The sequence below is a fragment of the Cydia strobilella genome, chromosome 11, assembly GCF_947568885.1.
Source record: "Cydia strobilella chromosome 11, ilCydStro3.1, whole genome shotgun sequence".
Lineage (NCBI taxonomy): Eukaryota > Metazoa > Arthropoda > Insecta > Lepidoptera > Tortricidae > Cydia > Cydia strobilella.
In genome coordinates this window covers 17,095,056-17,110,232 of record NC_086051.1, presented here as the reverse complement: position 1 = coordinate 17,110,232, position 15,177 = coordinate 17,095,056, and the positions used below count along the sequence as shown (strand labels likewise).

General features: G+C 37.8%; 2 protein-coding genes across 2 annotated transcripts in view; both read left to right on the top strand.

The window, feature by feature from the left end:
• The first annotated feature begins 979 nt into the window (after positions 1-979).
• On the top strand, positions 980-8,329 carry LOC134745639 (NADH dehydrogenase [ubiquinone] flavoprotein 2, mitochondrial). The gene is made up of 7 exons (XM_063679755.1): positions 980-1,113; positions 1,246-1,371; positions 3,110-3,300; positions 4,235-4,382; positions 5,288-5,347; positions 5,905-5,981; positions 8,170-8,329. The coding sequence occupies exons 1-7, from the start codon at positions 1,078-1,080 to the stop codon at positions 8,267-8,269; spliced, it is 738 nt and encodes a 245-aa protein (XP_063535825.1). The 5' UTR covers positions 980-1,077; the 3' UTR covers positions 8,270-8,329.
• Positions 8,330-10,011: 1,682 nt separating this feature from the next.
• The window catches only part of LOC134745655 (calcium-transporting ATPase type 2C member 1), a 54,217-nt gene continuing 49,051 nt past the window's right edge, over positions 10,012-15,177 (top strand). Inside the window, exon 1 of the mRNA XM_063679777.1 lies at positions 10,012-10,207. Coding sequence (XP_063535847.1) covers positions 10,106-10,207 — 102 coding nt within the window. The 5' untranslated portion in view covers positions 10,012-10,105. The remainder of the gene's footprint in view (positions 10,208-15,177) is intronic.

The window sequence follows — 15,177 nt, the reverse complement described above, 5'->3', positions numbered from 1 at the left end:
TTATCATATTTATTATATTTACACCATGTGTCATAAATCCTCGCCATTTAAAACTTATTTGCCAATAATTATCAGTTTTAGTGAATCTAATTATGTTTTATGCTGATCTCGTTTTTTAGGGTTCCGTGCCCAAAGGATAAAAACGGGAGCCTATTACTAAGACTCCGCTGTCCGTCCGTCCGTCTGTCACCGGGTTGTATCTCATGAACCATGATTTATGATTTCACAGATGATTTCTGTTGCCGCTATAACAACAAATACTAAAAACAGACTAAAATAAATATTCCCATACAACAAAAGTGATTTTTTGCCGTTTTTTGCGTAATGGTACGGAACACTTCGTGCGCGGGTCCGACTCGCCCTTGGCCGGTTTTTATAGACATACTGCATACATTGATGTCGTATTTATTGATGTTTAAAAACTTGTTATATTTCGACTCGTTTTAATCGTATTTTTCTGCTGCACCAAATTTAATAATAAAATCAAAATATTTGTTAGTTAATATAAAAACGTTAATAACTGAATTAGTAAGAATAGTGAAACTTATGAAACTGAAATGTGATAATTAGCGACATCTAACGGCGAAACGTAGTATCATAATTGGCCAGACAATGACAGTCCGTGTAAGTATTTTTGCGGAAGGTAATCATTTTTTTGAAGAAAAACACAGCTAAAACTACGTTCCACTTTATGATTTTGAAAAGCAAGTGGAATACAGCTTAGCTCGGAAATTAGCCACAAGTGAAAGACAGATCATTCAGAAACCTACTTGTGTCTATATATTTGCAGTAATACATTTTATAAATATCTTTTAATATTAATTTGAACATATAAATCATCTTCTAACAGTTCTATACAAAATTAAGTAAACTAAAAATAATAGGTGTGGTTGATTTTTATAACCATATAAAATAAAAATAATTTAATATTTTATTTTCTATCTAAAATATGTTTTCGAACGTACTTGTCAAACTACTGCAAAGTATTTCGCGTGAAGTTATCGTCAAAACGAGTTGTTCGCGAACAGTGCTTCGCAACTCTGCACTTCAAAATTACGTAAAACAGCAAAAACAAACATGCTGTCCAGCCTCAGAACTGGAGTTCAAGGAATAGTACGTTATTTCCACAACTATTTCAAGTCTAAAAGTTGTTCTTGTCATAAATAATTAATTATATAATATCGGTTTGACACTTGCTTCCTCGGGTCACCATCGCGATGGTTCAGATAAAGATGTATTTTGCAGTGGCGTGCTTCATCCAGGGCTCTGCAGACAAGTTCGACCCTGCAGAGCGACAACCTGTTCGTCCATCGCGACACTCCCGAAGACAATCCGAGTATTCCCTTCGAATTTACCCCGGAAAATAAAAAGGTAGGTAACCTTCAATTGTTTTCATTAAAACGTTTTCTGTTTGTTCTTAGATTTAGTGACAGAAGAAATGCTTTTGTTTAGTCTAAAACCACGTCTTTATGTTTATTTTATTGATTTTTAATATACCATAATTAGTATATCCTACAATATTTATTCATACCATAGACATAGTAAAAGTAGTTATAGACGTGAAACCGAGCGACCAGGGCATGGAGACTGTATAAAGGAGCCAAATGTATGAAAAGTGTCCATCAAAAAACAGTAATTAGGCGGCGCCACCATACACCGAAATACTACCAAAAACAACCTACGTAATTTGGTCGGGTTATTTGTTGCCTTATATGGTTCATGTTATACTCATATCCCAGAGCCTAACTAGCGCCACCGGAGAGATTAGGAACTATTATTTAAAGCTTAACGCGGTCACTTTTACAACAATTCTGCCATAAGAGATTGCGATCCTTTCTATACCATCCATAGACCAGGGGGTAAGAGAATGACATATTCAAGTATTGACAGTTTCATGTATGGCAGCATAATCCTTTTTCTCTTTCACTCATATAAATTTCGGTATTGCACCATCGCCTCTTGCTATGATGCCATAACCCAACCATGAAAAAATGCCCGGTCGGTGATAAAGACAAAGCATTGCACTATTTTCTTTTTCTCTTATAGGAATCGCAATAAGACTATCTTTATCTATCAAAGAGTGTCAAGCCCTTGATTCATACTTATGATACTTAAATTACAGTCATATTTTAGAGTACAAGTACTAGAAATTGCCTCAGAATAGAGAGAGTGCAGAAGAGATTTCTTTGGCATATATCTAGCCACACACAACTAGCTAGCAAATACATATCTTACTCAGAGAGACTACGACACTTCCAAATCAATACTCTTGATAAAAGAAGAGATCTACTAGATCTCCAATTTCTATACAAACTTTTAAATAACTACATAGATTGTCCACAACTTTTGCGCAAAATAAGATTTAGAGTGCCATATAGATATCCTAGAAAAAAAATAGACCTTCTGTCTCCGGTATTTAGGAAAACCGTCCTAAGCGCCAATTCACCCATTCCACGACTGTGTAGATTGTTAAACAAGCACGGCCACTGCTGTGACGTTCATTCCGACTCATTGCCCAGGTTCCGAAAATTATTAAATATTAACATAAAAAAATAGTATGTGTATATGTAAACAGCCTCCTGAACACAATAGCTGTAAGGAATGAGTGCTCAATAATGCAACACTTAATTAAAAATACGTTGTCATTAGTGAGGTACGAATACTAACATAGTTTTTAGGTTTAGTTTGTAGATTACTAACAAAAATGGATCTTGTTATCTAAATAAATAAACGTTTTATTTATTTATACATACCTTCATTAGGTTGTTAGGTTAGGTTGTTATTTAGCCATTAACTGTTACTTTAAGTTTACTGTTTCCTTTTTTTTTTTAAATGCTGTGTTTACCTCTAATTAGTTATGCATCACTGAATGTTTCTTATGGTTTAACGTAAATTAAATGTCAGATGTAATAACTGTTGGTAGACCTTAATAAATAAAATAAAAATAAAAAATAAAAATAGAAAGTGATTATATTGTATAATTTGTGACGATACAATACAGTCGCACACTTAGGTTTGTATACTTGGTATTTAAGTGTATATTGTGAAGTGTAATACTTTCCAATGATTCAAAAACTGTAAGTAATACTGTAATTTTTCTTACCTTCAGCGCATGGAAGCTATTATAGCTATCTACCCAGAAGGCCACAAGCGGGCAGCCATGATGCCTCTCCTGGACCTGGCGCAGCGTCAGAGTGGAGGCTGGCTACCCATCTCTGCCATGCACAAGGTGGCTGAGGTGCTGAACCTGCCGAGAATGAGAGTTTATGAGGTCGCTACGTTCTACACTATGTTTATTAGGTGAGTTATATTGTCACAAGAGCAGCTGATTCAACGGAGCCACGCCGTTTTGTCGCATAAATAGTGTCGTTTTAAGTTTATATGTGTAATACATTATGTATATTAGTCTGTAAGGTATTTGTTGTAATTGTTTTCGTAGTATATATTTCTAGTTTGACTGATTATATATGAGAAACCATATTGACTGATCAGTATGGTTTCACTCACTATTATTCATAAAAGCAACTAAAAATAATAGTGAGTGAAACCGTACTGATCTAAATATATGAAATCCTTGAAAGGAAGTGGCATTTGATCGGACACGTACTCCGTAGGCCGGACAGCCATCTGGCCAAGCAGGGTCTCCGCTGGAATTCGGCTGGCAGTAGACGGTCGGGGAGGCCGTGTACTACATGGAGGCGATCAGTTGAGAATGAGGCTGGCTCAACTGGACTCGACTGGAAAGAGCTGGAAGTAGCCGCTCAAGATCGTGACAATGGAGGATTCTTCTGCGAGCCCTATGTCCCTAATGAGGGATAACAGGAATACATCATCATCATCATCATCAATGTGCTATATATCCAGATGGATATGGATATCTTTCAATGTTGTGGGTCCAATTTGGAGGTTGAGAATCCTGACGGGTGTGTAGAGTTAGAAGCTGAAGCAAAATGTTTTCGGTGGAATAATCATTGGCCTTATCTGTCATTTTGACATTTGTATGTATGTATAAACTCTTTATTGTACAGAACACAAAAACACAAATATGGCACAGGATAGGCAAAGGCAAACTTATTCGTTTAAGGGATCTTCCTGTTAACCATTGAGTATATTAGAATTGATTAAGAACGGTAGACAAATATAGCACTGAGTACAATACTAGGTTAGATTTGTGTTTGTTAGAAAGGGACAAAATTTAACAAAGTTTTGTGAACTTTTCAATTTTATGTTTCAGAAAACCAGTAGGCAAATACCACTTGCAAATCTGCACGACCACACCCTGCTGGCTGCGGGGCTCCGACGCCATCATGAAGGCTCTGAAAGAGGAGACCGGATGCGAGGTTGGAGGCAACAGCCCGTGCGGCAAGTTCACACTGTCTGAGGTAAGGTCGCTCTACTAAGAATGACTGTGATCATCATCATTTGCTTGCCCTTATTCCCATTCATTTGGGGTCGGCGCAGCATGTCTTTTTCTTCCATACCTCTCTCTCGCCCGTCATCTCATCATTCACTCGCATTCGTTTCATATCATCTCTCACACAGTGCATCCACCTTTTCCTCAGTTTTCCTCTCCCGTTACTTCCCTCCACATTCATTCGTAATACCTTTCTCGTCACATGACTTTCATCCCTCCGCATCACATTTCCGTACCACGCTAGGCGATTCGCTCTTACTTTTTCTGTTATGGGTGCAACTTTAAGGCTTCCTCTCATATACTCATTCCTTATCCTATCCATTCTTGTCACACCACACATCCATCTTAACATTCTCATTTCGGCTACATGCAATCTCTTTAAGAATTACTGTGATATGGATTAGTAAATAATTTTATTCAATGTCGAGCCGTGACCGGGTAGCCTAGTCGTTATGGTGGTACTCATCGAAAGCTGAAGACGCTGTTTGAATCCAGCCTCTGGATAGCTTGTTCACAAGTACTTCCATATTGGTTACATAGTTCTCAAAGCCCATTTTATAATTGAAAAAATGGTTTTTTTTTTTATGAAATAGGAGGCAAACGAGCAGACGGATCACCTGATGGTAAGCGATTACCGCCGCCCATGGACACCCGCAACACCAGAGGGGTTGTAAGTGCGTTGCCGGCCTTTAAGATGGGAATACGCTCTTTTCTTGAAGGTTTGAAGGTCATATCGGTCCGGAAATACCGCAGGCGACAGTTCATTCCACAGTTTAGCTGTGCGAGGTAGTTAATATTGAATAAATTTAAATCTTGTATTTTGTATAGCAAGCTACGATGAGTATAAGTTAACCTTTTTTTTATTAATTTCAGGTGGAGTGTCTGGGCGCCTGCGTGAATGCACCCATGGTTCAAATCAACGACGATTATTATGTAAGTTTAAGATTACTTACATCTGGTCTTGGCCACAGAACAGATATTATGTACAGCATTCTCAGTATAATAAAAACGATGTCTGACAGCGAAATTTTCTTAGCATGTCAGTTTATTCAACGAAAGCGTGTGTGAAGCGTGTGTGTCCATAGAAGCGTGTGTGAAGTGGTCCGATTTCGGCCTCCGCCACCGGTGAACTTGGTCACTTTTTTAGGGTTCCGTACCCAAATGGTAAAAACGGGACCCTATTACTATGACTCCGCTGTCCGTCTGTCTGTCTGTCACCAGGCTGTATCTCATGAACTGTGATAGCTAGACTGTTGAAATTTTCACAGATGATGTATTTCTGCTGCCGCTATAACAACAAATACTAAAAAGTACGGAACCGGTGGTTGGCCGGTTTTCTTTAGTGTATAAAATCTATTTCAGTTTATGTTATGACTGTACATACTTATGATACTTATACTACTATATTAGGGAAAACCATATCTATTTTAGTAATATTGGCAACATTACAGCATAAAATATTCATGAAATGCATTGTTTTTGCTTCCCAGGAAGATCTTACCGTAGAAGACACCAAAGAAATCATCCAGAAGTTGAAAAAGGATGAGAAACCCCTGCCAGGACCTAGGTAATTTTCCAACTTTTTTAAAGTACAAACTACACAGAAATAAATATACCATAGAAGACGCAAATGCTAGATTCGCGTGTCCGAACCCCGACCAAGCGTCGAGGTTGACCGTCGCTCTTTACAGTCCACGCGCGCAGTTGTTGCAGCCGGACGTCCGTGTAAACTTAAAAAATGCTTCGTTGCATGATAATTAACTGCAACAGCCCAAAAATTGCGAGCACCCAAACATATTTCCTATCACAGATAAATAATTTTAAAATTATATTATGCTTAAATTTTGTATAAAAAAGTCTGCACGCTTGGTTTGAATACAAATCGTGGTATTTGCGTCATCTAGCGTATATATTAAATCTGTGAGTAACTATAAAAGCCCAGGGGTGGGACACACATAGGCTAAAAAAACTATTAAGAGCAAATGCTTTGCTCAGATAATGTTTTCATGGTAGGCAAAATTTGTAATAATGGTCATGCATGAGTTTCACATTAATTGTGACAGGTTAGTCAAGTTGTCAACTTGACAGAATTAAGGATGCTATAATCAAAATTGCCAATACCCCCAAAACCTCAAAAAACAGCGCATTTCTAAGTAATCGCGTTTTCCACCAATATTCAAAAATCCTTTGAACAACAAACATACATACATACATCTTTTTACTTTGCTATGTCTATTTTGTGTTATAGTTAGATCAAGAAAAGTCTGCAGCGATTTGATAACATACGCAGAGTCAGGGGCGTAGCTAGAGAATATAGCGCCCGGGGCAGTCACCAAATTTCCGCCCCCTGACGACTGACAAAAGTTTCCCTGCTGCTGCCTTTTCCCCATTTTGGCGCCCCCTCTTGGATGGCGCCCGGGGCACTTGCCCCCCCCCCCCCCCCCCCCAGCACCCCCTAGCTACGCCACTGCGCAGAGTAAGTAAGTGTTATTTCAAACGTCAAACTTCTATGAAATTATGACGTATAAATAACACTTGCACTGCGTGTGCTATCAAAATCGCTGCTGACTTTTCTTGGTCTAACTCTAACTTGTTTATGTGCAATAAAGTGGCATACAATTATACCATAACGCTTTCTCTGCTACTCCTACTGAAGGTTCCATAAAACCATCCCGTTAGGTCAACCTACCGGAATTACCTTGTCATATCTATCCATGAGATAATAGGGACCGTGCGCGTTGGAGGGTCTGCCATCTTGTGCCCTGAATCGGAACCATAAACATGTACATCACAAGTACATTGACACTGCACGCCAAAGCAAGTGCTGCCATCTTGTGGGCTACTTTGGAAGCATAAACTACACATTTAAGTAAGTAAGTAAGTAAGTAATCATTTATTGTCAGATTGTGCATGTCAGTATACAGATGTTACAATAGTATCTTATAATAGTAAGTGTCACAATCAACCGGTTTAGGGTATACAATAGACTTATTCCTAAAATACAATAGTAATATATATATATAATAGCTAGATAAATTACATTCCAAAGACAGAGTCAATTCAATATTAGTATAGTTTACATTACAATTCAAGTCAATATACATTATAATTTACATGTCAAGCGATCGATTTTGTTCTGTTCTGAGAAGAAAATCATCGAGATTGTAAAAACATTCAGTTAATAGAAAGGTTTTTAACTTAGAGAAAAATTTGTTGCTTGGTAACTCTGTCCATGACATAGGAAGTGCATTGTAAATGCGGACGGCCATGTGGTAGCAATTTTTCTTATACACTTCTAATCTACTTTTTGGGACAATCAAAGCTTTATGTGTGACTGTGCGCTTTCCAATGTTACATTTCTGATCAAATAATTCCAAATTACATTTAACGAATTTACACATTTCTAAGATGTATAAGCTCGGAACTGTCAAGATTCCATACTTTTTAAACAACGGCCTGCATGACTCTGACCACCTGACTCCCGCTATAGCCCTCACGCATTTTTTTTGTGCTATGAAAGCTTGTTTTACATTTGTGCCATTTCCCCATAATACTATTCCATAGCGCAGTGCAGAAGCAACATAGCTATGATAAACAAGTAGCGCGGTTTTGTCAGAAGTCTAAGCCTTGCGCTAAAAATCTGACGTCTCCTGGGCAGCACACAGTTTATGTACGCTCCCTATACCATGTTTTTGTACGACTGGTTTTTTTTTTGTAAATAGACAAGAGGCTTACACTGACATTTTTTCCCTCAGAAACGGGCGCTTCGCTTCCGAGCCCCTCGGCGGGCTGACGTCGCTCACGGAGGAGCCCACGGGCCCCGGCTACGGCGTGCAGCCCGCGCTCAAGTCGTAACCAGTTCATTTTGTAAATTTTATGTAATAGGTATTTAAATAAAGATCATGTTAGCAATCAGGGGAGTTTTATTTTTGGGCTGGTAACACTGGAATGCTGGTTCGAGTGGATGTGCCGCAAAACTGTTGCCCTGTAGCATTGAGTGCTCATACTATGCTTATTTGTGGTATTTAAAAATGGACCTTATTGTCGATGGCGCTTACGCCATTATTAACGATGCTCCGATATAAATACAATGCCGCGCAACGCTGTGCGGCGTAAGCGCCATCGACAATAAGGTCCCTTTTCATAGAAAATGCCCCATTTTTAGCTCAGTCAGTAGCAAAAATAGCTAAGCAGATGAGGTGTTCAAATTCTACACATGCTCTTATTTAAAGAGCAATAAAGTTGTATGCATTTGAACACCTTGCCTGCTAAGCAAGAAGTTAAAAGGATTAATAATAGACTTAGCAATGGAACATCGAATCACGATAACACAAGTCGCACGATAAGCAACAGCATTGTTAAAGTAATTTATTTAGAAACTCGTAATTTAATATATTTTAAAATTATGTAATTCAGTAGAGTACTACGGCCTTATTGCGTCTCATTTATCTATTACTATCACTATTTATTTATTATTAAACAAAAGCAAAGTTTGTGACTTGGGGAATTTACCCCACTCTCTGACGGGTCTCTATTGTTTGACATAATTATTGAAAGTCATAATGTAATGATTGTCATATTATCATTAGTCATAATTTGGTTTTTCTCAGAAACGCGTAACTTTTCAGGATTGCCATAAAACAAACCTAACCTATCTATAGGATAACCCGAGGAAAATCCTGAAAAGTTCACGGTTTCAGAAATATGACTAATGACAATATGACAATCATTACATTATGACTTTTAATAATTATGTCAAACAAAGGGACCCCCTCTCTGACACATGAAATGGGAATGCCTATGTTGAAATAAAAAAGTAGAGCAATTAATGTCCTAAGGAATGTACACTGATAATACCCTCTAAACGTGATTAACAACAAAATTAAAAACGAAGTAATTTAATTGAAAAGATTTCATCTCCACCGATTTTTTACGACAAGTAGATAAGGCACGATTTTGGTGTGTTAACGTAGTTACACGAAGCGCTACACATACGTACTGATAAGACGCTGATAAATTATTGTGTTTCGTATTATGTGACTCAGTATTATTGACATAATGTATAGTAAAGGTTGTATCTCTTTAACGCATTTTCTGAAAGAAATTGTTTCGGTACTGTGCGTGTGTGTTTAGTGAGACTATTAGATTAGTTTTAAAAGTTCTGAAATAAAAAATGTGCCAATGAATATGAATTGTGCTTTGAAATGTTCCGCCGCAATAAATCTAACGATGTTGAAAAGGAATACACCCAAATACCGATGGAGGATACACCTCCCGGTAGGAAAGTAAGTGCTTAATCTTAGTTACTTGCACCTGTTTATGTGAGTGACCTAAAGTTATTATATTTCTGCCAGAGTAAAATAACTGATACCTACACCCTACACCTACGCTAAAATGATAAAAATTATTTAACAATTAAAACGAGGAAAAAGCGTAACAAAAATACCCGGCATTTTGTCTACTGGTCACAGCTGGCAACATTAGATTATACGTCAAATTGTATCATTCGCACGATTCAGTACATTCTTACGTTCATTCACTCCTTTCTTGTTGTCAATACCATTCACTTCCATTTCACTTCACTCACCACCTGTCAGTTTTTGTCTGTCGTCGGTGCGGTGGATTGTGTTGTGGTTTTCGGTGCTCAAAAATGTATTTCGAGGCCTAAGCCCAAAATACGTTGTGTTAACAATGAAAAGTAGTCCCAGTCGTAAATATGAAAGTTTCACCAACGAGCAACAAGGGAAGGAAACGGATAAATACTCGCTAGACAGTCAAGATACAGCCAGTCTGGTTAGTAGAAATTATTGATTTCGTATTGTGTACCTTTTGAGATGTTATTGATTTAGGTAAGTAGTTGTGTTTAGGGTTAGTTGTAGCGGCGACCTATGTGTACTTAGAAATTATAGATATCTCGGAGCGGCATGGAAGCCTGATAGGGTAATATTGCGAGTTCCGGTTAAGGTTTAGTTGGGTAGAGTGGGTAGAAATTAGGCACAGTTTACGTCGTCATTTCTATACGACCTAGATCTTTCTACTTGGACGCAATGCACTAACTATTGATTTTAAGCACTGACTTCATATGCAGGTACACGTGTGGTCTCATTGTGGAATAAGTCACTTCGAATGAATCACCTTGCGTGTTTATTTTTCTCGTTTACACTTTCTCTGCGACGTGAGAACCACTTTTACTTCTCAAATTAAATTCAACAAGTAAAAGGAATTCAAAACTAAGAATGACCTTGCAGTAAAATTACTTTTTCTACTTGTCGACTGTAATGGTTGAATTAAGATTTCGTATACCAAACTACAAAAATTGCGTACTTTTCATATATGGGCTCAACTCAACTAAAATATTCATTTCTATACACTGTAGTCAACTATAAAGAATTTGACCAATCACATGCCGCCGCGCTCCAATATACAAAAGACATAAACGGTAAGCATCTCAGTAGACAAATAGTCGCACTATTTGTCTACTGAGATGCTTACCAATTTTCATTAATTATTTAGGTTTTATAGTGAAAAAGTATTATTTTAGATGACTCATAGAAAAAGTATTGTATAAGCTTTTCAATCTCGTACCTTACTTAGGCCACTCAGCGAGCTTCGTGGCCTAAACACGGTACTCGACTAAAAAGCTCTCTAATATATCACGATTGTATAAAATACTATTCATTGTCAGTTAAAATGAGAGAAATAGGCATACAAATTGTTGACTGTTATCTTTTGCAATAAAGACATTTCAATATTAGGGTCATAGTTTATCAGTTAAACCTAACTGGGGCTTTCCCTACTAACCAATTCAGATGATAATGTGTAATCATTAAATGATATAATAAAACTATTTATTTACTCTAAGAACATATTAAATTACTTTCTTATGAAAATATTTTGATGATTTTGGTGAGCTCATGTCACGCAAAGAAGTGGGGTGTCGGTCTAATAAAATGTCATCATCATCTTCCTCGCGTTGTCCCGGCATTTTGCCACGGCTCATGGGAGCCTGCGGTCCACTTAGCAAGTAATCCCAAGAATTGGCGTAGACACTAGTTTTTACGAAAGCGACTGCCATCTGACCTTCCAACCCAGAGGGGAAACTAGGCCTTGTTGGGATTAGTCCGGTTTCCTCACGATTTTAATTTGTGTTATTACAAGTAGTCACACTACTATTTAAACTATGATGATGATGATGATGGTATCATGTTATCCCTTATCAGGGACATAGGGCTCTCAGAAGGGATTTCCATTTTTCGCGGTCCAGCGGGGCCTCCTCCAGTTCCGCCCAGCTACACTATAAACGAAATAAAATTCATGTACAAAGGAAAAAAAGACCTAGGCCTCCATTGCCCAGGGCTGGACTCGAACCAGCATCCTCTGTTTCGAGACAGATGCCGAGTGGTTCAGGCATCTGTCACATAAACGGAGGGCGGAGTCTTCCGTCACAGCTAGTGCAACCTAGTTGAATTGTCAGAAAAAAGGTAAAATAATGAAATTTATTCATATCATATCATTGTCTGAGTACCCACAACACAAGCCTTCTTGAGCTTACTGTGGAACTCAATCTGTGTAAGAATTTCCTATAATATTTATTTAAAGTAACTAATTTATGCAATTTGAAGTAATTATTATTCCCATTACAATTGAAACGACGAATACGAGCACAAATGTTGTATCTCACTGAATTAATTTACTTTATATATATTAATACAGCCCGGCAGCTTGAACATGTCATGCTCGCTTAAAAGTCTTTGCTTACGGTGGCGTCGTTGATCGGGTCGCCACTTTCCCGAATGAAGGTTGAGGGAGACGATGGCTGAGATACAAGTCATACTCGTGAATGGGTGCTGTTTGTGGAGACTGGTCTGTTTAAGTTTACACGGGCTTCATTTTACCTATGTAACTTTACTTTTGAGTGGCATTAACGTGAGGCACTTCATTCGGTTCTTGTCTGTTTGTCTGATTTAATATCTTGTCTTTTTATTAATTATATAACAATTCAAGTCTTGGAGACCCTTTACATCTCTGGATAATTTGATGATCTTTTTTATTATTATATACATTTTATCTCTGACACCTAGACTTTTACATCTCTAAACAATTTTAGTACTTCTGTTGTTTGTATATTTTTTATTAGTTTTTTTTGTGTAATTTGACATTTATATTTGTTTTTTTTTTGTAATTTTGGGTTAATTTTATTTTTTGTAAAAATTGACATGTAAAAGTGCCCCTGTGGCCTATTTGCTGAATAAATGTTTGATGTTTGAAAACAAAAATGTGTTAACATCACATTTCTACTAGTATTACAAACACTCATAATAGTGTTCCCTCAAACAGTTCACACACATTCTTAATATGTGGTATTTTCCATAAAAAGGGACCTTATTGTCGATGACGCTTACGCCATTATTAACGATGCTCCGATATAAATACAATGCCGCGCGCCGCTGTGTGGCGTAAGCGCCATCGACATTAAGGTCCCTTTTCTTAGAAAATGCCTTATATTCTTATTGTTTACAACATATATTTTCTCTAAAGCTGGGTCAGTGAGTTATATTTAGTACATTCACTTGAATGAAACTGAACAGAGAATTGTAATAAATCTTGCTGTTGGCAAAGAGAATATATAGGATAGAGGGGTACTGTCTGTCATAGTAAATTTTGTAGTCGCAATAAATTTACTGCCATCTATCGACACACGATTAAAACTAAAAATATAAATAGTAAAAGTTGCTCAGTATAATCCCAAACCTGCCTGGCAACGGGGCCAACGGGAATGCGATTATCGAGCCAATTTCCTTTCGTTTTCTTCAGTTATCATAGTGATTGTGATAATGAATTAGCGGAAATAATGGATGAATGGAAATCGTTTCACGCTATTAGCTGGGTGATAATGATATGTTGGGTTTATTGGCAGAGCGAAGTTGCTTTCATTGTCAAGGAATTAGTTTCAGTACCATGTCGTACCTTGTCACAGTGACAATAGTATGAGGTCCCTAGCGACTTTTATATTGTCACTGTGACAAAATTGTAACATCGCTGACTGTACTTGTCTTTCCACAGGCAACTAATACTTATCGACACAATTCTAACAACCCAAAACACAATTAGTTTGCGTTGTTTTATCACAGAGATCCCATGGTCACCTCCTGCCTCCATAATCATATCAGCTCCATGTCATATAATATTGCATTGTCATCCGATTTACATATGTATGCAAAATTTCAGCTCAATCGGAAATCGGGAAGTGAGTCAAATTTAGCTACCAAGATTTGACACCCACACCAGGCGTGTCTCACTCCGCGATGTCGTCACGTCGCTATAAGTACCTGCGGCCGCCTCAATTTTGAGGTTTTTCCAAAGTAATTGCCGCGCACCGCCACGGAACGCACGCCTGCACGCGCTTGCGCCGCCCTGCGCGTAGTAAATGCGTTTTGTTAGGGAGTGAATCTTCTGTACCTAGTCCTATAGTACTATTATATATTCTGTGCCCACACTAACTAACATACCTAGGTGCAGTCGAAGGTAAAAATATCGATCCAGACAAATGGCTCAAAAATATGTGAACACGACTTTATTGTCTAAGGTGTAAGAGCGTACACATATGTATTTTTGAAACTTTGGGAATGTATATATATTTATGCCCTTGACTGTACATACATACTAACAGGGCAAGTTAAATAAAAGCTTGTAAATATACACTGTATTTTTATACGGAAAAACCAGTAAAAACATTGCTTTTGATGCAAACCTCAACGAACTTAAAAAACAAACAAACGATAATATATTCGTTGCGTGTTAAAACTTGAATAAAAAGCAAAAATTAATGTTTTACTTTCAATTCCAATAAAAACCTTGACGGTCTTGTTGATTGTCCAATTTATTAATAAAAATATGGTTATACTTGGTTAATCGACTTGCGAGAACGTCGTACATAATATAGTCGTTAAGTTGATTAGTACCTTATTCAAAAATGTATTAGGTACTTGAATGCAAAAATGGGGTTCGAAAGTACGGTCAGCACAACAGTACATGTCATTTTTATTATTAAAGAAGAAATAAAAGAGAAATCAGTGCCATCTGCTCCCCCTCTACAGTAGCCCAGAGGCCTATTCAAAGGATATTCCATTTCACTGTTGTGAAATAGATGTAATGTGCTAAAAAAAGTGACAAAGCCATACAGTAGCCGATCACGGATTCGAACCATCTTCAGCTTTCACGGATAACGCCATAACTTCTTGGCCACCCGGTCACAATGGAATCCATCCCAATTTCTCGACTAGGTATATGAAACTAGAATGAGATACCAGAATTTCATTTGTTTCCGCATGTGTCCGCCATCGCTCTACGCGACAACATTTCCATCTTCACCACTTAGTTGGTTGGCAGTCCTCAATTGTGCGTTTCTCCAGAAACTTCCTGCCTAGCACAGCTAAACTGTGGAATGAACTGTCGCCTGCGGTATTTCCGGACCTATAACACCTTCATACCTTCAAGAAAATAGCGTACTCCAATCTTAAACGCATTTGTAACCTCTGATGTTGCAGGTGTTTATGAGCGGCGATAATTGCGTACTATCAGGCGATTCGAAAAATAAGTTTTGATTTGTTGGTGTTAAGAGGTTGCACGGAGCGGCTGAGCGCATTCTTCTTCTTCTACCTAACGTTATCCCGGCCTTTGCCAGGGTCCGCTTTCCTACTAGCCTTTCTCCACTTTGCGCGATTGCTGAGTGGATTAAACGAAAAATAGTTATGAGCAACGCT

Bases quoted from the DNA above. Each gene is read 5' to 3' on its own strand.
- LOC134745639 (XM_063679755.1), top strand. From the start codon at position 1,078: ATGCTGTCCAGCCTCAGAACTGGAGTTCAAGGAATA. The intron at 3,301-4,234 runs GTGAGTTATATT...TTTATGTTTCAG, and splicing joins TTCTACACTATGTTTATTAG to AAAACCAGTAGGCAAATACC. The intron at 5,982-8,169 runs GTAATTTTCCAA...TTTTTCCCTCAG, and splicing joins AAACCCCTGCCAGGACCTAG to AAACGGGCGCTTCGCTTCCG.